The 25,162-nt window shown below is 39.4% G+C and overlaps 1 protein-coding gene across 1 annotated transcript; it reads right to left on the reverse strand.

Moving 5' to 3' along the window:
• Positions 1 to 5,691: 5,691 nt before the first annotated feature.
• Pex13 (peroxisomal biogenesis factor 13) lies at positions 5,692 to 25,081 on the reverse strand. Its single transcript, XM_052198689.1, has 4 exons — positions 24,889 to 25,081; positions 13,606 to 14,300; positions 7,837 to 7,962; positions 5,692 to 6,983 (listed from the first exon to the last, which is right to left on the reverse strand). Exons 1-4 carry the CDS (start codon positions 24,978 to 24,980, stop codon positions 6,682 to 6,684), a joined length of 1,215 nt encoding a protein of 404 aa, XP_052054649.1. The 5' UTR covers positions 24,981 to 25,081; the 3' UTR covers positions 5,692 to 6,681.
• Between the last annotated feature and the right edge of the window lie 81 nt (positions 25,082 to 25,162).

The following is a 25,162-nucleotide window of genomic DNA, read 5'->3' on the forward strand; positions in this document are numbered from 1 at the left end:
TTCAGGGAGATGGAGGGGGAGACAGGAGAATTCCCTGGGAGCTTGTAGGCTAACTAACCTAGATGATGCAGTGGGAAAAGACAAGGGATCCAAATAAGGTAGGGATTCAAGTAAGGAGGAAGCGGAGGACCACACCTGAGGTTGTTTTCTGATGTCCACACACATACTTTGCCATACACAGACCTATGCATACACATTGTACGCACAGATAAAAAGTACTGTCATAGGTCCGGAACTATATACACCGATTGAATATTTTCACACATATAAGGATTTGGTTAATAGCAAAATGAGAGAAATTATGTATGAATATTAGGAAAGCTGGTTATATTCAGGATAGTAAGAAGACACTCAGATAAAAGACTCAAAATTATATAACCAGGCAGCAAGGACATTTAGGCTTATAGAAAGGTACGGTGCATTAAAAAACAGCACAGCAGAGGGAACATCCTTTAGGTAAGATCTTTGCTACAGAAAACATAAAGTCAGACAAATCTCTGGAGGTTCAAATCTCTGAAGTTCAAACTTCCTACAAAGGAACAGAAACAGCAGCGGCGGTGGTGGCGGTGGCAGCATGTGTGCGGAGAACCAGCTGCCGCTTGGGTTGAGACTGGCTCCAATTCACTGTGATCCAGGATCTTCCTGACTACCTTCCAAGTGCTGGACTGCAGACTTGTACCACTTGCTCTTATTTTTTCCCCTCCTTTCTTATTAATTGCCTTCATCAATGAGCAGAGGTCTTAAGCTGGACTCAAACTTCAAAGTACAGCTAAGAAATTCAATTCCAATTAAAGATATAAATGCTAATAGCAAAATTATAAAGTTATAAAAAAGTAAGATGCAAAACAAACTGGAGGGATTTTCCATTATATTAAAGATACAATGACAACACTAAGTTATTTCCAACTTTTCAACCTGATAGGTAAATGCTATTAAAAGCATAGACCGTGTCTTAGGGCAAACCATAAGCTTATGTCACAAATGAACAACTAGAATGACTGAAAAAAAAAGTATTTTCCCCATGATGGATAATATTGTTAGCAGCTGTACTGAGAAATGTGTGGTTGGTAAAGCACACCGTGTATCTGTGATGGATTCCAGAAACGGCATTTACATGTCTCTGACCAAATAAGTGGGTTAACTCTTTGGTGGACTGAAAAATGACAGTATTAATCCCTATCCTTTGCCTCCCTGCTTTATGGGTGTGACCTGCTCTGCTGCCATGATCAACTGACATTTTTCAAACACTGAACCAAAATAAGTAAACCTGTAGAAGGCACAGCTTACAGAAAGCATTAGAAAAGCTAGAACTGTGAAACACAAAGGCTTTTTCTTCTAGGTGTCTGCTCACCTGGAAGGCTGAGTGGATGCTGTCTAACAACCGTGATTTTTTGCTAAAATCCTGAGCGAACTTCTTCTCAGTGACTAGAACACATCTTGTGAAAGAGGTCCCATGTACTTTACATTTTCAATTGACAGACGCCATCCTTACGCTTACTACGAATCCTGCTCAGGCATTTACACTGAAGCCCGTTTCTGTGACTAAGAACCCGTGTCTATGGTAAAGGTCACAGGTGCTTCTAAAGCTTTGCTGTGATAACTATCACGTGGAAACCTCTTCCCAATGTTTACTGTGTTTAAGGCTTGGTCAGACCACAACCTGCTAAAGTTGTGTTGAATCAAGTTTCTTTCTTAACTTCATACCAGTTGGGAAGCTTGCAGGCCCCAACATGAGGCTGTGCTTTAGGTTGTTTCTGTCAGATGGTCACAGGGTGAGGAAGCTTCCTAACCATAGTCTCAGTAATCAGACAAAGCGGACTAAGAGAAGACCGATTTACATGCGTCAGGTTAACAAGGGGGATGTAAAGGGAAGTGGGAAATGCTGGTGGGTGGGAAAACTGGGACAGCCTCTCCAGAGAATACAGGCCAGCTTCTAAATTACACATGCACACATGAAACACTTGGATATCCTACTCTAAGACAAAAACTTAGATGTGACCAAGTAAACTCCTAAGGAGACAGACCTGCAGAAGCAGAAGATGGAATGACAAGCAGCCACTACTAGACAAATGGGCGAACTACGCGACGTAGACACAATAGAGTTGTGTCTGCTAGCCAGAGCACACAAGGAGATTCTGAAAACCCAATTTTATAAAATAAGCAGAATAAAATTTATATGCCAATAATTTATATAAAATGTAAAAAGTTACAAACTTTTATATAATTTTTAAGGAACTGTATTCAAAGTATGGAAGATACCTAGGAAAGACAAACCCTAAATACGGGTAGGAGTGAGAAGTAGGGGTGAAACTGGTGTCACAATGATGAAGACTGTAGTTCATAAATTATGAGCAAAAATCAAAATTTATTTTATGCAGGCAGAGACACCTTTAAGACTTAAAATACTCTCTTGAAATGTTACTTATAATACAAAATATTCTTAAGTTGCCACATGATTTATAAGCAACTAACTGGCTTTAAACAAAACTATTTTCCCAAAAGATGAATTAAGAGGCTACACAATATAAAGACCTTTCAAGGTAACACTAAGAAAATTTCTTGAGTCTGATAACTATTCCACTTGTTTTCCTTTTTTGCTTTTTATCTTTTTAGACAGGGTCTATGTAGCTCTGGCTGTCCTGGAGCTCACCACGTTGCCCTGGCTGGCCTTTACCACAGAGATAACTGCACTGGCCTCTCTGGGATTAAAGTGTGTGACCACAACCAGCTTCCACTTGTTAAAAAACGTTACCTTTTCAATGACCATGCCCAGCACTAATTTTAATGTACTAGTTTGCGTATGTGCACGTGCTTGTATGAGTTTCTGTGTACCACATACATGTGGATGCTGTGGGGCGACAAGAGAACCCTGGGTCCCTGGGGCTGAATCCCAGATGGATGTGGGTGTGAGGAGCTGAGCCTGGGCTGTCTGCCGGAGCCACAGCATACGACGGCTGAGCCATCTCTGAGGCCCTCATTTTAAATCCTAAGTACATACACGTGAATTTGAGGTTTAGGCTGATATACTCTGTGACACATAGGATTTAAGATGTTTAAGTGCATAAGGAAAAACATGAAATTAACACATCATTTTACTTTTTAATATCCTTAAAAAAAAAAACCTCTAATAAGAGGCAGATCTAGCAACTAGGCTCAAAGTTATCAATGATGAAACAGAAAAATAATGAAACTTAGAACTTCAGTGAGTGTCCAATCTGAAATCCAGTCTTGAAAATCAAATACACCTTTATTTATTGTGTGTGTGTCTGTGATACAATGTAACTGTGGAGGCCAGAGGACAGCCTGCTTTGGCTGGTTCTCTCCTACCACATGGGTTCTGGGGATTGAACTCAGAAAGTCAAGTTTAGGGGCAAGTATGCTTTACCCACTGAGATATTTCACTGGACCAGGTCTCCTAAAATTTAAATTTGAGGTATTTTTATTTAATTCACCTGTAGACAATGTGTCTACATTTATTTTTTAATCAAAAAGAAATAACTGGGTGGTGGTGACAGTGCACATCTTTAATCTCAGCACTTGAGAGGCAGAGTTTGAGGCCAGCGTGGTCTACCGAGTGAGCTCCAGGACGGCCAGGGCTACACAGAGAAACCCTGTCTTAAGAAAAGAGAAGAAAACAAAGAAAAGAAAGAGACTCATTGGTTTGTAGTAACATATACACAATTTTCCAGGAGAAAAGTTAACTTAAATTGCAAGTTAACATTTATCTTTAAAAAAAGAAATCAAGTTTCAAATATTTTTAATTCTCTAGTAAAGTATTTTCACAATCTGTTAAAAATAAAAAACTTAACTGTGTAATTTGTTCCTTTTTCCATTAAAGACAGCACAAAATAAAGAGCAGCTGCACTCAGGTAAGTGAATAATCTTAAATGGCCGAGACTCGAGTAAGAAGTAGAACATGAAAATGTTCTTTATCTTTTCTTTCCAAGCTGACAAAATACAATTAAAATCCTTTATCTTTTTCTTTCCAAGCTGACAAAATACAATTAAAACTTTTGACGTCTATTTTCTTACTGTATCTTATGAATTATTTAATTGAAAAATGTAGTTTCCTGTGAAGCAATGCTACTTCAGGAAGCCCCAAGGATTATAATATTGGAGCTGTGACCAGTCCATTCATTTCCTCTAAACCACAAAACTTTCTGCCATTCTGGTCCTACAACTGTCTTCTAAGATTTTACTACAGAACGGACACAGGTAGTTATCAGGTTGATACTATAATCTAGCATAGACAGCCAAACAATAAAGACCCTAAAAGAACGTTTTGTCATTCATTTGTCTAAGCTCTCGTCCCTATACAACTGAAATATTAGTCACAAAACCTATTTTAAAAGTTCATTTTCTAAAACAACACTCCCAAACCCAAATAGCGCTGACTCAACATTTTATTTCTACTTTACTACTAGTATTTAATCTAGATGTCCAGAGTAACATTTAGACATGAGAACAGTTCAGACATCTCAAGTCAGAAAAGTATGTGTTTGTTAAAAACTTGGTTTTGAGAGCCATGGCCATGGCTCAGTGGTAGAGCATTTAACTTACTTTCTCAACTGGAGGTCACTACTGAGTGTCAGAGAACCGGCCTAGAAGACAGTACTGAAGGTGCTCATCTCTACCTTAAGATGAAAGGATACGTTACTTATTATATTGTCATTTTAAAAAAGGGCTTCCTACCAAGTCTTTAGCTCTTCTTTTCCGAGTATATCTTGGGTTAGACATGGTTTAGTATGAACTGCTCTAGAATTACTTATTTGATAAACATATCTATATGAAACAAAACCAAAAAAATCACTTTTTATCAAAACCCACAGCTGTTAGTAGTATCTATAAATGAATTCTGTGTCTATTTCTGATAGTAATAATCTGTAGTATATTCACAGCAAGTATATAAAGCTTTCAATTCTATGGGGAAATATAAAATTCACTATTAAGCAAAAAAAAAAAAAAAGGCAGTGTATTTGAAATAGCAAGCAAATTATAGTCTCAGTAGTGAAAACTAAAAGAAATCTGTCTAATGTGACAGACATGTTTTCAATATTTAAAGTATAATCTGATTCTGGAATTTACAAAAGTAATTATCTTATGCAGAAGCAGAAAATTCAGGATTAAAAATCGTTACTGCCAGTACTATTATATCATTAAGTGTAATTTTTTTAAAAGATTTATTTATTATATGTGAGTACACTGTAGCTGTCTTTAGACACTCCAGAAGAGGGTGTCAGACCTCATTATGGATGGTTTGAGCTGGGATTTAAACTCAGGACCTCCGGAAGAGCATTAAGTGTAATCTTAAAGGATTTCCATCTTAGTTGAAGAACAAAAATCATATATTGTGATTCACTCAGGATGAGATCTAGTTATATATTGTGATTCGATCATGATGAGATCCAGTTATATACTGTGATCTGCTCATGATGAGATCCAGTTATATACTGTGATCCGCTCAGGATGAGATCCAGTTATATACTGTGATCCGCTCAGGATGAGATCCAGTTATATACTGTGATCCGCTCAGGATGAGATCCAGTTATATACTGTGATCCGCTCAGGATGAGATCCAGTTATATACTGTGATCCGCTCAGGATGAGATCCAGTTATATACTGTGATCTGCTCAGGATGAGATCCAGTTATATACTGTGATCCGCTCAGGATGAGATCCAGTTATATACTGATTCTCTCAGGATGAGATCCAGTTATATACTGTGATCTGCTCAGGATGAGATCCAGTTATATACTGTGATCTGCTCAGGATGAGATCCAGTTATATACTGATTCTCTCAGGATGAGATCCAGTTATATACTGTGATCCACTCAGGATGAGATCCAGTTATATACTGATTCTCTCAGGATGAGACCTTGTGATGCTGTAAAGAGGTTAAGAAGCTGTCATTCAAGCCGGGCGGTGGTGGCGCACGCCTTTAATCCCAGCACTTGGGAGGCAGAGGCAGGCGGATTTCTGAATTCGAGGCCAGCCTGGTCTACAGAGTGAGTTCCAGGTCAGCCAGGGCTACACAGAGAAACCGTCTCAAAAAACAAAAACAAAAACAAACAAAACAAAACAAAAAAAAGCTGTCATTCAGAACCATCTCCTTCACAGTACTTCCAGTGACCTCTTAACAACACACTTTTATAAATACAATAAAAGATAATAGTATCAATTATTTGCTGGTAAAAACATTTCACCTAAAGTAAACTCAACACCGGACATAATATAGATCAGAAAATTTTTATTATTTAGTTTATTTATAAGGTTAAAAAAATTTAACCTTTTGTCTGTTCTTATAAGTAGATGTTATCACTCAATTTTTGAAGACTTCAAGTCAACTAACTCAGAACTTTAAAAAGCATTAGTGATCCCTTCTGAGGCAACGTGTGTGTTCTACTGTTCCAATAAGCCCAGGGATTGAGATAAGATGGAGCTGACAACTATCTCCATAATCTTAAAGCTAGGTGAAAATGTCCTCATGGTCCACGAGACAGTCAAGTGTAGCCAAGTCACTCGACCAGCAGCCAGCGTGGGACGACATAACGTCTAGCAGCCGAACACCTGGCACAGCCATGAGCAAATGCTTTCATTCAACTGCAAATTAATTTCTCTGTAAGAAATAATTTTTAAAAATACTCTAAAATATTGTTCGCCTGCCCACAAACATGAAACACATCAAAGATCTTGTTTGTCTCCATTTTTCCCTGTAGAATCAGGTACACCAGAAACTTTGTTAGTTTCAACAAAAACAGATTCAAAGGCAGCTTCCTGTTCATCCAAAGAATTGGTGGTAGTGACTCCTCTAATTAATGCTGGGTTGGTAAAAGACTGTTGTTGCTTGGGCATGGTACTCAAAGATTCTATTGTTTTTCTGCCTCTTCTTTTACCAAGGATTTTGACATAATTTGCAGGTATAAGTCCTGTTGTTTGACCGTCAAGACTAGCCAGAAGCCAACCACGCACTTTGGGCTGTTGTTCTGAAGAAAAAGAAAGATAGCTTTTAAGTACACTTTGGAATCCAACAGCATATTAATGATAACGGATGCTAAGCAGAATCAGAGTCTTGCAGTGAGCTATGTAAACAAACAGTATATGCACACACTAGCACACTTAACTGTCTTAGATCAGTTTTTCTTTTAAAGTAAAGAGATGGACTCTCAGTTATCCAAGCTGGCAATCTTCCTGCTTTAGCTTCCTAAGTAGTAGGGACAACAGATGTGTCTAGCTTCAGTTCCATTCTTAAATTTATAGCAAAGTAATAAAATATAGTAAGTAGTAAAAATTAAGTATTATAAGTATATGTTATATACTTACTAAATATTTGTCCTGCTGTGAAATGTCTTTCAGATTTTAAATTAGAATCTGAGAAAATACTTTAAGTATTGTAAACTGTATAGGGATTGGCAGTTTGGAATTCAAGGGTCTTGACTTTAGAAGAGAGTCTACAGGGAAGTGTTGTTCCAACACTAAGGGATATTCTTTCTGAGTGTATTGTGCTCTGACATAGGGTCTCATGCACATATAGTGGGAAGAGCAAGGGGTCAGCAGGGGTGGGAGGCACAGGAGGGTAATGGGTGACCGAGGAGTCTAAGGGAGGGCTGCCATAAGTTGAAGCCAGCCTGGGCTACACAGTGTGGGACCCTCTCAATCTCTTCCTTTAAAAAAAATAAATCAACCAACCAACCAAAGCACAAAGAGAAAAACAGATGAAAGCAAAACTCTGGCAACCATCGGCAAGTAAGCCAGTGAACAAGATCCTTTGTTTCAGTTTCAACGATTTCCTTTACAATTATTAAAAACTCAAGATAATTACAACTTGTAATTTGTTACCTTTGAGGGCTAAATTTAGCATATCACCAGCACGGAAAGAAATCTCTTCATCAGACACCGCAACAAAATCGTATTCTGCTCTTGCAACTACATGGTCATCCTCACCACTTGCCCAGTTTGTGTTGTCTATAAACAAAATCAATGGTAGGTTAAGAAAGTTTGCAAAATGAGATGCATAAATCCAGTTGCCAAGTGGACAGGTCTCCGTTCCTAAGTAACTTCTGTCACAAGAATACTGTGAATGGCAAGCTTACGATCATACTATCACATCCCTGACAAACTTTCCCTTTTCTGACCCTCTTTTACTTTCAGTCAGGGGCTGATCATTTTTTTTTCCCTTTTCCCTATGAAGGGTAAGCTGTATACATTTTATATATTGAAGGCCAGGAGGAAGTTTCCTAGATATTATAGGATCATTAATGTAACAAGAAAAAGAAATTTTATGTTTTTTTTGATGAAATTCAAAATAGCAGTTTGTTTTGTTTTTTGAGTAGTAGTAGTACATGTCTACCCAGGAGAAAAGAATATTTGAGGGAAGAATAATATTTCATTTATTTTGGGTTTAATGGCAAATACTCATTCATGAATACTAACTGATAATAAGGTTTGAGGTACAATTCATGGGTATCCGAGTTTGACTAAGCACAGTCATTACTGGGGAGAAGGACAGACTAGAATTCTGTCCACATCTCTGACTGTGATGTGTACCATGTTATCACACTGCTGACTAATCACTTCCAAATGATATATCAGTGGAAGCTCGTCAGTTACACAGTCTATGAAATATCTGAAATATTGATGTTTACTTTGCAATTGGAAGTCCAAAAGCTGCTCCTGGGATTCAGTTTGAACTTGGAAACCTGTATGGGAGTGGAAATCTCAGTGATTTTAGCATTTTATTAGCATATATCAATCATACATAATGATGGATTTCATTATGACATTTTTCGTAAGTGAATACAATGCATTTCAACAAATTCACCCCATTCTCTCAACCCCTCTCACTCCTGTTGACCCCTGTCCTTCCCAAGGAATCAGTCTTCACTTTCAATGTGCATGAGACCCTGTCAGATAGTAAAACAAAAAAGACAAACACAGTATCTCCAACTTCTATTAAGAAAATCCTTTTAAAAGATTTTTATTAATATGTATGTGTATCTGTTTGTGTCTGTCACATGTCTGTAGTGCCAGCAAAGGCAGACTGTGATCACAGATCCCCTGTGAGCCATCCTGTGGATGCTGGAAGTGAATTCAGTCTTGTAACTGCTGCACCATCTCTCCACTCCCCACTTGGACATTTGACACAACTTAATATAACAGACAAGTTATGTATCACAGGGGTAGATGGAAAGCTTACCTTTGAAACTACTGGTTCAATAATATCTAGTAAATATTTTTTCTTGCTGAATAGAATAATGAATAATCATAAATTTAGAAAATGTGTTTTTGAAAGATTTATAAATTTTGTTCTAAACTTTTTTTAGATTTCACATGTATTTTGATCATCTCTTGCAATGCTACTAAGTAGATTCTACTTCGGGCTATAATAAACTAGTGCTTTCAATTTTAACATTAGTCATACTGTGTAGGTATTCACAGTGGTAAACTATATCATTACTTCAAATTTATCATTGCCTCCTCAAGCAACTGAAAAGTATCAGGATCTACTGGGTTATTATGAGCCAGAGAAAGCTACTCAAATACTCTGCCCTTTTTCTTCTTTTGGGGGAGGTGAGGTCTGACACCAGTCCTTGTGCATGTTCAGCACACGCTCTAATAGCAAACTATAGCCATCACCCTTTACTTATCTTCAGTTTCCGATGCATTCTTAAGAAACTTTTTTATTGATACAGTCTCAAAGAGACTATCTGTGGATAAATTTTTTTGGCTGAAGATTTCCTTCAATGGCTAGCTAATGAAAGTTTGGTTGTAGTTTCTATTTCCTTTATTTTTGTGGGTGCAGTAGGAAATTTTTAGTTTTCTAAGTGTTGATTTCTGTGACTACTGTTCAGTCTGGTAGCTGTAATCATTTAACACAGCTATTGTGCCATTGCAGAATGAACATATAGTACTTTACCAAAATTCATTGTACTGTGTCTTTACAATATAACTTCTCCTTTTCAGTTCTAGTGTGCTACATATAACATCTTTATGAAACTGTGACTGTGGTGGTCTGAATATGCTGGGCCCATAGGGAGTGATGATGTTAGGAGGGAGGTGTGGCCTTGTTGGAGGAAGTGTGTCACTGTGGGAGTGGGCTTTGGAGGTCTCCACCCACCGTTCAGGAGAGCTTCTTCCTAGCTGCCTGAGGACGGAGATGTAGAACTCTCAGCTCCTCCAGCCCCATGACTGCCTGGATGCTGCCGTGCTTCCCAGCACGATGATAATGGACTGAACCTCTGAACCTGTAAGCCAGCTCCAATTAAAGAGCTGTCTTGGTGTTTCTTCACAGCAAAGACATCCTAACTAGGACAGTGACTTTGCTCAGAGAGAGAGCACTAGCCTAGCGTGCTTAAGGGTGGTCTAGGTGTAATTCCCAGCACAGCCACCACCACCAAAAATTTCTGTCTTAGTCAGTGTTCTACTGCTGTGACCACATTGTAAAGGAAAGTGTTTAAAAGGCTGGCTTAGTTTCAGTTCACTCCATTATTCTCATGGTGGAGAGCTTGGCAGCCTGCAGGCAAACCTGGTAGTTCAGAATTCTACATCCAGAACCAAAGGCAGGAGAAGGGGGAAGCCACCGGGACTGGCTTGGGCTTTTGAAACCTCAATGTCCATTCCCAATGACACACTTCCTTCAACAAGCTACTTTGTTGTTTCAATACAAAATCAGTCAAAGCAATGTGTAAGTATGGCTATATTTGAATATGCCTGAATTTCCTATAATCTTCACATCAAAAATCTGATTTTTAAAAAAATGTGTTCATGTAAATGTGCATGTGTGTGTGTGTGTGTGTGTGTGTGTGTAGGTCATAGGTTGATGCTGAGTATTTTCCTCTATCACTATTTTTTTTTAAGATTTATTGATTTATTTTTTGTATATGAGTACACCATTGCTGTCTTCAGGCACACCAGAAGAGGGCATCAGATCCCTTTACAGACGGTTGTGAGCAACATGTGGTTGCTGGGAATTGAACTCAGGACCTCAGGAAGAGAAGTCAGTGTCATTTATCCACACCAACTATTTTGTTTTTGACACAAAGTTTCTTACTGAACTTGGAGCTAACAGACTGGATAGGCGGGCTGGGATTGGATCCAGGGATCAGCTGTCTTCTCGAGTCACACATGCAAGGCTCTGCTCTTACATGGGTGCTGGCGATCCAAACTCAAGCAGCTCCTCCTGCTTCTGCTGCAGGCATTTTACTGACTGAGCCATCTCTCCAGCCAATCTTCTTATTTTAAAACTATTCTTTTTTTTTTCTGATTACTGAAAAGCATAAATAGTTTCAATTTGCAGGCCATCAGCAGCCAGAACTGTAGCTTTAGCACACACCTGTCTAAGCAGCAGAGAACTGAGTTAAAGGAACCAAATTTCCTCAGTGTTACTTCTCAGAAATCTTTCTATTGCCCAAACCAACTCCTTTATTTATTCATTTCTTTTCACACGGCAGATAAAAACATCCCCTTCTTTTGACTTAGTTCTGTGTGTCACCTTTTCTCCTCTTTACTATAAAAGGCTCTTTTACTGAATCCCCAAACCAGTTTGTAATCTGTCTCTACTGCCTTCCTTTTTCGTCCTTTTTCTTTAATGTTCTTTTAAGCCTGGCTCTTACTCTGTAGCTCTGGCTGGTGTGGAACCTGCTCTGTATGTCCAGCCGGCCTTGAACTTCTATCAGCCCCACTTCCATCTCTCAATGCTGAGATGATGTGGCATGTGTATCACCATGCTGTTTTACTCTTTCTTTTGGCCTAAAAACACCATAGGTTCTAATGTCCTTTTTCTTTTCTTTTCTTTTCTTTTCTTTTCTTTTCTTTTCTCCCTCCTTCCCTCCCTCCCTCCCTCCCTTCTTTATTGAGACAGGATCAAAATATATATCCCTGGCTGGTCCAGAACTAGCTACCTAGATCTTCCTGTCTCTAACTCCAGAGTACTGGAATTAAAGGTATGTGGCACCATGGCACCCAGAGATCTAATTTCTTAAAAGACAAAGCTGCTAAGAATGCAGTTCAGTGGAAGACTACTATAAGCACATCAAGGCCTTCATTCAGCCAGCATGTGCATGAAAACCAAGGTGCAACTATACTAATCTACTTTATTTTCCCCTCTCCTATTTGTTGCTTACCCCACCCACTCACACGCATATTTTCTGACTTAATTTACCCTTTACATCCCAATGGTAGGTGCCACTGAAATACCTTTGAAGTTTTACAGTTTCCAACAGTAGCCTGGAGGGCTTTCCTCCTCTTTCAGGAAGTCTTCCTTAAGTATCTGTGGCACTATAACAAGTTTCTCTTCCTCTTCTTTCCTCTAGGACTCCCCAACATCCTGACGGCATATTTTGTTTATTGTCTCCCAGCAGATTGCCACAAAGCTATGCTTTATATCCCTGTCTTCTAGAACTGTAACTGATCTGTATTGGGCATCCAGTTAATACTTGTTTACTTAATAAAATATCTATAGTAACTTGTTTAAAAGCCTATGGCACTTTCCTTCTTTGCTTTTATAAACCATATCTAATCAGCAACTCAATCTACTGTTTGTCCTTTTTCACATACCCTGATTTAATCTTCAATCTCTTTCATCAAGTTTAGCTGAACTCTTCAAATCAGTGTTAAGCCTTTTTTCTTAAAAAATGGGCCAAACAGGTTACTAGATACTCAACACAGTCCAACCCTTCACTGCACTCCCTCCTCCCCCGCCCCCCATATGCTAGGCATCAGACACAGGGTCTTACATACACACAGGAAGCAAGCAAACACTTTACTAAGGAGCTATACTTCTAATTACCAGTCTGAACTCTTTAGAAAACTATTTGTGTTACAAATGTTTAACACAAAAACTATCAATAAAAAATCATTTCCTTACTAAATGAGAATTAAGTTTCACAACAGCAGTTAAGATCTTTCTCTCTTTCTCTCACTATTAGCTTTCAGTCTAATTCTCACTATCCTCTATTCTGTGTACAAAGATAATTGTTGGCAAAGTTTCATTTTCTAATCATATATTTCTGTTCAAGCTGTTCGACCTTCTGCTTGTATTTGCCTGATGATTCTTTTCCCCCCCTTTTCTCTTTTTGGTGGTAATAGAGCTTGAACCCTAGGCTTCATGTATACCAGTGAGCTACATCCCTACAATAATAAAGAGGTATCAAAAGCTAACTCAGATGCCATTTCTTCCTAGTTAACATGGCCAAAAATAGTGGCTTCACTATTCTAGAATAGCTAGTCCCAGATTTATTTCTGCTTCTGCCTTACTATACCATTTTTGCCTTATTAAAATGGCCTGTATATTGTTATAATTACTCTCTTTCAATGTTTTAGAAAAATAGGGATTATGCTCTTTGGATCTTTAGATATTCTATAGCACCAAGTTCAGTAATTTGTAAATGAGTTAGGTTAATAATGTGTACTATTAAACTGAATACATCAACCAGCAAGCCATACTTTGTTATATAAATACTCTTTTTCTAGTTTTGAAGCTCTTAACTAAAAGGATAATTATATTATATTAGTAAATGCAAATGAATATAAAGAATGCTAATTTAACATATCCATTCTTGAAGTTTTCTATTGTTACATGGTTTTGAAGCTGTTTTTGATTATTCTTACCTGTTACTTCATCATTGTGTGTAGATAGAAGTTTCCAGATGAGATAAGGACCACCAAGGATAACAGCAAAGAACAGGAATATTGGCCAAGATTTTGCTGAGTTAGTTGCTTGGTCCTCGGCACTAAGGCAGGCCACAGTTCCTTCACTTTCTGCCCACAGGTCCTCATTCTCAGAGCCTCTTCTTAAACCCATCATCCACTGTAACCGTCTATAAAGATATCTTATAGTCCTAACTAATGCAAAGGCTGAAAAAACCTTTGTAAAGTGTATTTTTAGCCGGGAAAAGTGATTTGCTACATCCAATACAGCCCTGAAACTGTTATAAACGGCTGAAAAAGTAGCATCCATCATCATGCTGACAGAGGCAAAGGCATGCACAATACTTTCAATGGACTGAAATGCACCTCTGCTGCTTTCTTCAGCTTGCTGAACAAACCTACTGGGAGGAAGATCATCTACACGGAGGCGGTTAAAGCCCAAACCATTGTATCCATAACTATAAGGGCTATAGCTTCCATAAAATGAATTTCCGTAGGCTCCGTATCCAGAAGAAAATGAACTGTAAGCAGGTCTGAAAGTGTTTACATTGTTGCTCCCTGTCTGCTGGGATGGCCTGGGAAGAATGGGTGGGGGCACTCTGGTAAGTGTTGGTTGTCCAGGTCTTGTCAATAAAGTAGGGCCCAAATCAGCAGATCTAAAACACACATACAAAAAAAACCCAAGTTAATCATGCACAACATCTTTTGTCCAATAAATAAGTTTTAATTATGGCTACATATTTTTTTAAGGATTTCCATTTCTCTTTAATTGACTTCAGAGGTCGGTGTGGTAGGTGCTGGAGAGATGGCACTGGATGCTTTTCCAGGACCCGGGTTTGCTTCCCAACACCCAAGGGCAGCTACAGCTGCCTACAACTCCAGCATGGAGTTACAGGGATGCAATGGCCCTCTCCTGACCTCAATGGGCACCTCAAGGGTTTAATGCTTTTCTATTGGGTCATGCTTACGTGTATCTAGTTTCCAGAGCATATTTCTTGCTTGCTATTACAACCAGCATAGTAAAGAAGACTAAGCAAGCCCATGACAGAAGGACAGATGATATCTCCTCAATGCTGGATTGTTTCTTCCACTTGGCTTTTAAAAAATTTAAACAGAAAAAAAATTGGCAGAAAACATACATTTTTTAATGTAGACTCAATAACTACCATGATCTTACCATATTTTTTTCTCTCACTTTGGTCCACAAATTCTTGAAACATCTGAAATTAACTTCTAAACTTAATATGTGACCCACTAAGTATCTCAGCATTTCCCAAGAAAAAACATTTCAGTTACTACCCGTCACTAAAAGCTAAAATGTTTCATACAATCAATAATGCAATTAATATAAAAAAGCTAATCCATTTCCCAGAAACATTAAATAGCTTTGAAGTAAAATTCAGTTCCCATCAGTTTACCCATTTAATATAAACTTCAATTGTTTTTATTTTCCTAGTTGGAACACTTTCACTACTCTGTAAAGACATGTGGAGTTCACAGGGAGGGCAATGAGAATTAGGATAAATCCTAACAGGGCATAAGGACATACATGAGGGCACCGTAATCAAACAAATTGTTAGTCACACTATTTTTTTTTTCTTTTTTGGAGACAGGGTTTCTCTGTGTAGCCCTGGCTGTCCTGGAACTCACTCTGTAGACCAGGCTGGCCTCGAACTCAGAAATCCGCCTGCCTCTGCCTCCCGAGTGCTGGGACTAAAGGCGTGCGCCACCACCGCCCGGCCCACACTATATTAAGTGGGTTAAAAATACCCTGCATTCACTAGCAGTCACTTCCAGTTTCCTTTCCACTTCCAACCTTTGGTAAACACAAACTTACTTTGTCTCTATGACCTTATCTAGTCCAGATACTTCATATATAGTTGATTTTAGTTGTTGATGTATTCTTTTTTTTGTTGTTGTTTTTTGTTTTTTGGATTTGGTTTTTCTGAGACAGGGTTTCTCTGTGTAGCCCTGACTGTCTTAGAACTCCCGATGTAGACCAGGCTGGCCTTGAACTCAGAAATCTGCCTGCCTCTGCCACCCAGAGTGCTGGGATTACAGGCTTGCGCCTATTCTTGGGAGTAACATGGCTAGGTTCCTGTGTGCTTTTGATCACGTTGTTTCAGACAGCCTACTCTGGCCTATAACTTACTACTGTGTAGCTGGTCTCTCTAGTACAGGGATTAAATGCATCTGCCACTATCTATGCCTGTCTTTCAAGTCATATTTTCATCAACTAGTTAGTACATATACTTGCTTACTGTGCATTGCTATTAAGGATATATTATTGATGTATTAATAACGTACAGTACAGTAACTCATGCTCAAACAAATGTAAAACTTACACCTTTTCTTCAGTAAAGCCTCACAACCACCTTGTACTTTGGATTATTAGACAGAATTAATGTGGGAGCCATTTTAAATGGTGAGATCAGTTTGTTAATGTGAAAAACCCAGATCTAAACAGACTATATAATAGACATGAGTTCATTCCCAGGCATTAGGATTGAAATAAGATTGAACACTGCTTTGTTCACCTTCAGCTGAGGTTCCAGGTCTCCCTGTCCTATACACACAAATGACAAAGTACTGATTTTGAGGTTATAAATGAACTTTGGTGGGCAGGCAAACTTGCGAGTATGAGACCTATAAAGAGCGAAGGCCCATGGTAGAGTGCCATAGCATATGTAATTTGTAGCTTGTTTCTCTCACTTCAGCGTATCTCTAAGGCTCACCCTACTGGAGCATGGACCAATTCATGTGAGCACCTCTCCCCAAATGCCTCAAAGTGGAAGGGACTCAGATTTGAGATTCTGGAACATGGTGTACATATAATGAAGTGTTGTGGGGATGGCATTCAAGTGAAACATGAATTACACTTGTGTTTTGTACACTTTTACATACATAACCTGATGCTAATTGCACACACAGCTTTAGCATGCCTGTAACTTTTGTCTGTTTCTGGGCAGTCTAGACCTGGCTAAGGCTCAGGACAGCCTTGAGTTCAATGGCGCCCCTCTCGCGGGAGCACACCTATTTAATTTTCCATTCTTTTATTTATTTATTTTTGAGACAAGGTCTATTTACCACAGGCTGTTTTAGGACTATGCAGTCCTGGCTAGCTTCAAATTTATGAACCCTGTGTTTCACCTCCCAAGTGCTTGAATTACAGGTATATGCTTACATTTTAACCTCAACTTATTACCTGGTGTCAGATGTAAAAATTTACCTGTGGCATTATGTCAGTACTCAGGAAGCCGACATACTAAATATTACATTTAATCGTCGCAGAAACTGTCAGACCAGTTTCCAAAGCAACCATACCACTTTACAAATATTCCCATGGGCCAAATTTGAAGACTACATTCTTTTTCTTTTTTTCTTTTTGGTTTTTCGAGACAGGGTTTCTCTCTATAGCCCTGGCTGTCCTGGAACTCAATCTGTAGACCAGGCTGGTCTCGAACTCAGAAATCCGCCTGCCTCTGCCCCCCAAGTGCTGGGATTAAAGGCGTGGCCACCACTGTTCGGTGCCCACATTCTTTCTTGTTAATGGCATTTAAACAATAGTCAATTTAATGGCCAAGAAGTTGCATCTCACTGTGGGTCTTTTAAGACAGAGTCTCATGTAGCCCAGACTGGCCTCAGACTTGTTACAAAACCAAGTATGACTTTGAACTTCTGATCTTATTGCTTCCACCTTCTAAGTGCTGGGATTATAGGCGTTTGCCTCCTGGTCCAATTCTGCTATGGTCTTGATTTGCACTTCTCTGAAGCGTAATAATATTAAGTACTTTTTAAGTCCTTTTGGCCCTTACAGTCTTACCACAAGAAACAGCTTTATACTTCCCCCATTTACTGTTTCGTGCATACATATAGGGAACAGGCACATGCCATGGAGTGCAATATGGAGGTCGGAGGACACGCGAGAGTCCAAAGATGTGGCTGCAGTCATCAGGCTTGCTGATAAGCATTTTTACCCACAAAGCTACCTCATCAGCTCACTTTCCTCACAACTAAATGGGATTCTTATCATGGTCTTTTTAGTATTTATCTTCGTTACTGAATTGGAAGAGTCAAAATGTCTTTTTTTAAAAAAAAAACGTTTATTTTTACTTTCTATGGATAAATATTTTTGCCTCCATGTATGTATGTGAATTACTTGCATTTGGTACCTGTAGTGGTCAGAAGAGGGTGTAGAATCCCTTGAAACTAGAGTTACAGAGGGCTGTGACCTGCCATATGGGTACTGTGCACCAAGCCTACGTCCTCTGCAAAAGGAGCAAGGAGTAAGGGACAACTGTCCAACTTCCTCAAAGTGTCTTTTAAAACTGGTTTTTGAATAAAAAATTTATATATTTAGTTTATATATTGTATTTAACTTTTTCATCCCATTATATTCTAAAGTAGGATAATCAGGGCTGGTGAGAGAGCTCAGTGCATAAAACATGTTGTTGCCTTGGAAGTCTGGTGACATCAGTCTGATCCCTAGAACCACAATGGGAGAAGAGAACTGCCCCCCAAAAGTAGTGCTGATCTCCACACAGGTGGTGTAGATGCATGTCCTCTCACTTACACTTGATAATTGTTTATATCATGTATGTCATGTCTAATTGTAAAATGGTAATATCTGATGTCAGAGAAATCTTTACCTTAACATTATAAACAAGCTACAGAACCTTTACTTAAAAAAAAAATAACTAAATCTGATATTTAAAAAAGGAACAAAACTTGAAAAGGGCTAACAATAGCACATTCAGGAGTTCTGCTACAAAGTAAAAGCATAGGAGAAAAGTTGATATATTTAGATTTGATACAAGATAAATACACTTACTAACAAAACACACACAAAAGCATACTTTGATGAAGGCTGATGGTACAGGTTCATTCATTTCTGTGTCAGGAACCACAAGGTGAGTCAGGAAACTAGAAACAAAATGAAGGCTCTACTCAAATGAACTCAAGTGCTCACAGAGGCCAAGAGTCAGAACCTCGGTACCTATTACAAAGTATGCTGTGAACTTTTTTTTTTTTTTTAAAGTAACAGACCTTTCCAAAACAACACATGTTATTGCTATTATTCTTGGTTGTACTCCAGAACTAGATAGTAAAATCCTATTTCTAAAGAGCAGCACACTTTGGTTGTAGAATATATAGAAATCAAGCTGAAACTGACTTTAAAACTTCCTCCCTGCTGGCTAGCTAGCTTCTGTGTCAGAAGGTGTTATGCAGGCAGCCGTGGGAAAAAACCCACCATGGTGTTAGCAGCAGTGAACCTTACATGTTACAATACCATCCTGCCAGGCAAGATACACCCAATGATGAATAATGGCAAAGAGTAACTACTTTTAGATTGGATTTGAGGCTTGTTCTACAGGAAGGAATTCATGTCTGATACTATAAATCTCGTTCAAAAACCTCATGATTAGTCAGATCAAAGGCCCTGGGGTTGGGGGTTGGGACAAGGAGGCATATCTGATACTAACTGGTTTTGCTAAATAGGCACGTTGTAAACTACCTTTTAAGTATTTGTGTTTATACACATAGGGCTATCCTCAACCATGGCTAGAGAAACTTCAGCTTGTCTCTGAAGTTAAGAGCAGAGACTCTTAACTGGTCAGAGTTAGAATGAGTGACTATTGACTGCTTAGTCCTAAATGGGACATCTCTATCAACCCTTGCTCTACAAACTTAGGACACACCAGAAAAGAGGGGTGGAAAAAATGTGAGAGCCAAAGGGTGGGTGGGTGGGTGCTGTGAACACTGTCTTCTAGACAGAACAAGGCCATCCTAACTCATGAGCTCACTACAGCTATGTAACATGCACAAAACCTGTATAACATCAAGCCAACAATATCGAAAGTCAACATTCCAATAGGCGGTACTCAGTGCACTACAAAAAGATGTAACAAGATGGGGGTGAGGTGGGTGGGGTGGTATGCTGGAGGTGCGGGAGGGAGTGGGAGTGTATAATAGATGCATTGTTCAAGATGCAATGATCAAGATGCATTGTTTATATGAATGAAAATGGCAAAGAATAAACACAAGGTATTATATTTAAAAATTTAAAAAATAAAGTCACAGACCTAAGAAAGGAGTTGGCCACTGACATACTTCAAGCCTAGGAAACAAATTAACTTACATAGTTAGTATGTAATGTCTGTGGTCTAATCCACTGTTTTTACACTTGATTCTTATCAGATGTAAATGTAGGATTGGGTGCTACAGGTGCACACAGGTAGAAGCAAGGAGACTACTATGCAGAAAGAGAAAAGTAAAATTCTAAAATTCTTAATTTTATAGAAGCCATGAACATGAAGCGTAAAAAGAGAAAAAAGAAAAGTTAAGATACCAGGTTAACAAAAATAACAGTCCAAAAAAAAAAAAAAAGAAAAAAAAAGAAAAAAAAGAAAAAAGAAAAAAATAAATACAAAGATTCTAGATATTTAAAATCATCAGTGATATTATCTAGTTTTAAGAAAGTCAAATGAGCTGGGCATGGTGGTGCACACTTTGACATTAGCACTTGGGAAGGAGGCAGAGAGTGGTACATCCCTGTGAGTTTTTTTTCTTAGATATATTCTTTATTTACATTTCAAATGTTGCTCTCTTTCCTGGTTCCCCCCTCCTCCGAAAATCCTATAACCCATCTCCCCTCCCCCTGTTCCCCAATCAACCCACTCCCACTTCCCTGTCCTGGTATTCCCCTACACTGTGGCATTAAGCCTTCCCAGGACCAAAGGCCTCTCCTCCCTTTGATGTCCATCAAGGCATCTCTGCTGCCTATGTGTCTTGAGTCATGGGTCGCTCCACGTGTATTCTTTGGTTGGTGGTTTTGTTCCTGGGAGCTCTGGGGGTACTGGGTGCCTCATATTGTTGTTCCTCCTATGGCTCTGCAAACCCCTTCAGCTCCTTGGGTCCTTTCTCTAGCTCTTCCATTGGGGACCCTGTGCTCAGTTCAATGGCTGGCTGAGAGTGTCCCCCTCTGTATCTGTCATGCACTAGCAGAGCCTCCTAGGTGACAGCTATATTAGACTCTGGTCAGCAAGCACTATAGTGTTTGGATTTTGTAACTGTATATGGGATGGATCCCTAGGTAGGGCAGTCTCTGGATGGTCTTTTCCTCAGACCCTGCTCCACACTTTGTCTCTATATCTCCTTCTGTGGGTATTTTGTTCCCCCTTCTAAGAAGAACCAGAGTATTCATACTTTGTTTTTCCTTCTTGAGCTTCATTTGATCTGTGAATTGTGTCTTGGGTATTCCAAGCTTCTGGGCTACTATCCACTATCAGTGAGTGCATACCATGTGTGTTCTTTTGTGATTGGGTTAGCTCACTCAGGATGATATTTTCTAGTTCCCATCCCTGTGAGTTTTTGGCTAGCCAGGACTACATAGCAAGTTCCAGGCCTGCCAAGGCTACATATACACAGTAAGAGTTTGTCTCAAAAAGGCAAATCAAACATGAAATAAAAACACATAAATGTGAAGAAATGTATTAGAAATCTCAGACATGATGCCACAGCTTTAGGGAATGCCTTGTAAGTATAATACAAGAAAAAAAAAATCAGTTGTACACTGAGGAAAGTGGAGACCTAAGAACTGTATGTAAGGGTGGACTCCGTAATCAGACAAACTCTCCAATTAGAAACAACTAACTAGAAAACCTGGTGGTGGTGGTGGTGGTGATGACAAAAGAAAGAGATCTTGCTTACAGACTTATAGAACAAGGTACTGAGAAAATTTAAAATCAAGGTGAAGAAAGAAGCCATCCAGAGCAGTCTAGGGACAGCAGCTCATCTAGCAGGGACAGCTGCTTAGGTCACAGCACAGCCTGGGGCCTTAAAGGACTACATGCCAGTAGGAAAACAGATTGAGAGGAAATAGATCAGCTTTGGGCTAAACAACAAAAAGTACACTTCAAATCAGCCCAATTCTTGACTAAATTGAAGTACCCTACACTGCTGTTGCTCCAACAGTGAAAAATAAGTCTCCGGAGGAAGACGGAGCTCACAGGTCTTGAATCATCTTAATCAACCAATCTAAGGTTCAGCTCTCTACAACAAAACTGGGCCTCCATGATGACAAAATTATATGTTTCTTTAAAAGACCATTAACAATATAGTGCTAAGTAGCTACAGAAAAAATCCAGGAAATGAAACAGATTTTAAATTTAAACCATGCTTAAAAACAAGAAAGACAAGGATTTCTCAGCAAGTCATAGAAAACATAAAGTCAGACCAAAAGGAAATTACAAATAAAACAAAAACCTTTCAATCTATGAACTCAATGGCTGGTTTAATAAGATACAGATTATACTAAAAAAAAAAAAAATCAAGGCTTAGGGCTAAGGAGCTACTGTGTAAGTAAGGACTGAGTTTGGATCCTTAGCACTTTCATAAAACGCTGGAGACACGGTTCTATAATCCAGAGATGAGGAATCAGGAGGTCCTCAGGGTCTCCCTGGCCAGCAGTACAGCCTAAAGGGCTAGTCCCAGGTTCAGTGAGACCCTGTTTCAAAATATAAGGTGATAGGGTAAGACTCCTGAGGTTGACCTTTGGCCTCTAGACACAGATACAGACCTGCCACCTCCCCTCACTTGAGCACTGCACCTTAACCAGGTAGTTTTGTCATGCCAGTAATCCAGTATTTGGGAGTCTGAGGAAAGAGGATCTTGAGTTTGAAGTTAACCTGGGCAATTTATCTAGACTGTGTCAAAGAGACAAAAAAAAAAAAAGGACAAAAAAAATTAAAGAGAGGGTATATAAAGAGACAACAAACAGAAGCAATATTTTAAGGAGAATAAAAAGGCTGAAATTTTTCTGAAATTCATGAAAGATACCAAAGTCAGACCTAAGTATTCCTATGACTCCTACTCTGAATGAAAAATCGTATAAAGGCCTAAAGTAAGTAGTTTACTCTACTGGTTTAAAGATGAGTGTTCAAACTGCTGAAAACCAACCAACCTCAAACAATCAGAAAAATAGTGAAAGCAGCTGGCAGGGGTTCAGGGCAGGAGCATTTTTAGGCAAGAATAAAAGATGATGACTTAAATTATGAAAAAGCTACCAAAAAAAAAAAAAAAAAAGCCAGGAACAAAATGAGGTCTCTTGATGTTAAGACAGATGATCTCTAGATTCCTTGGTAATAATAGTAGGTATTTTTACAGTTCAAAGCACATTAGATAATGCTTCTTGTATCAGATACCATATTTAGAGGTTCTTAGCCTGTGGATCAACCTTTTATCTCCAAAAATATTTACATTATGATTCCTAACAGTAGCAAAGTTACAGTTATGAAGTAGCAACAAAAATGATTTTATGGTTGAGGTCACCATAACATGAGGAACTGTACTAAAGGGTTGTAGCATTAGGAAGATTGAGAGCCACTGGTTTAAAGATGAGAGTTCAAACAATATTTAAAGGTATAATTATGTTAAATACTTAGTGAGTTAAAAAAAATCAGAACAAGGTGATTGCCTGTAAACTGGGGAAGTTTAGGTAAAAAGACCACTGGGAGCTCAAGACCAGCGTAGGCTCCCTAGCAAGACTTTTGTCTAAGAAGAAAGAATGAGAGACAGACAGAAAGAAAGAAAGGAAAAAGACAGAAGAAAAAAAGGAATGAATAAGTGATTTCTTAAATACTTTGAGTACTGAATAGTGTAGATACTGAAATGGATGGAAAAATACAGCTATATGTATATAATTATGTTACAGAGGACCTAAGTATTATATAAAATCTTTTTTCTTTTTTCTTAACATTTATTTATTTTATTTTTTATATATAGCCATCTTGAGACACACCAGAAGGCACTGGATCTCATGCCTTCTTGGATCACAACACATGGCTGGGAGCCACCATGCTGTTGCTGGGAATTGAACTCAGAACCTCTGGAAGAGCAGTCAGTGCTCTTAACTGCTGAGCCATCTTTCCAGCCCCAATAAAATCTTAAAGAGAAAATTATCTACCTATAAAGGAATAAAATGGAAACTTTTCAATAGAAAAAATTTCAATGAAAAATTTTCTCATTATAAAACTGATATAAAGACAAAAGTATAATAAAAAAGAATCCAGTATCACATATAAACATAAATCTTAAAATAATACAGAATTCAGGACAGTATATTAAAAAAGGAAGCTAAGTAGATTTCATTTAAAAATGCAAGATAAGTTCAACATTAATGGAATAACCAGTAACTGTATACTATTAGTAAAACAAATAGACAGGTACAGAAGCCAATCATAAAATTCAAGGCACATACAACAAAACAACAACAAACCCAGAAGGCTAAGTAGGGCTCAGAGAAGTTTAACAGGATAGCAAAGAACACTCTTAGAAACATTCTAATGAAAATATCAGCATAAGTGTTGATTTAACATGCAAAATACAGTTTATCACTCTATTTGTGTCTATTAGTTACTGTGCCCAAGTGTTTTGGTACTTTTAAAAGAGCACCAGATTTCCCAACAGCAGAGAAGAGCTCCAATATACTGAGATTTTTATGCGCCAGGAAAATGTACAAACTGGCTCTGGAATCATGTCGCCTGGACTAAGGTATCTATTTACCCAAAGAAAACACACACAGGTTCGTGGAACTAATTCTGTTTTAAACTTTTGAAAGTTGCAGACCCATTTGTTACTGAATTAAATCAAAGCAAATAAAAACGTTATAGGCCTTAGACGACAGTAGTGCGCACACACACAATTTTGTACACAAAGGCCACCCACAGACTTCGAATTCCTGTTTTTGAATTGTTCTTTCAACCCTCAACCTGTAACGTTAAGCTAAGTTATGCTGGAAAAGAAAGCCAAGGGTGAGAGCCTGGATTCCAGGTTGCGTAAACGTGACCTTTGGGGCGTTCAACCAACTTCTGGAGAGGCTGTAAATAGCTTTTCCATGACTTTTGCTCCCTGTCCTGTCCCGGCTGGGCCAACGTCGCGCTCGGCAGCAGACCCAAGCTCGCCGCTCTGAAGAGGGTCAGGCTGTCCTGCCCACCGTGTCCAGAAATACGAAAAGGGCAGGAAGCGCCGCGGTCTTTGTAGCGCGGGTACCCGTGGGGCCGGCGGGCGCCCCAGGAAGAACGCACGGCCGCCCGGCCAGCAGGCAGCGGACTTGGGGACCCGCTCTGCACTCGCCCCAGGCCGACCGCGGGAAGCGACGCCTCCCCCCCAATAACGGCTTCAACCGCCCCTTGCCAAGTCCCCGCTCTGGCCTCCAAATTCGCGGCCCAAACACCTCGCACTCACTGGAAAGTGGAGCCGGGGCCCGGCCCTGGGCCGGCCCCGGGAATGCGGCGAGTCTCCCAGGGTTTGGGGGGCGGCGGCGGCTGCGAGGCCATCTCTCCGCCTGCTCCGCTCCGGCTCAGGGCAGCGACTGCGACGGCTAGGTGAAGGGGCGCCTCGCTTGCCAGGCACGACGGGCAGAGCACCGAGCCCTCCGCCCCGCCCCGCCCCGCCCACGCCTGACGTCAGGCCAGGGAAGCTGGAGGAAGGAGGATGGGAACAGCTAGTTCGCTGGGGG

Source organism: Apodemus sylvaticus, chromosome 11 (assembly GCF_947179515.1).
Source record: "Apodemus sylvaticus chromosome 11, mApoSyl1.1, whole genome shotgun sequence".
NCBI lineage: Eukaryota > Metazoa > Chordata > Mammalia > Rodentia > Muridae > Apodemus > Apodemus sylvaticus.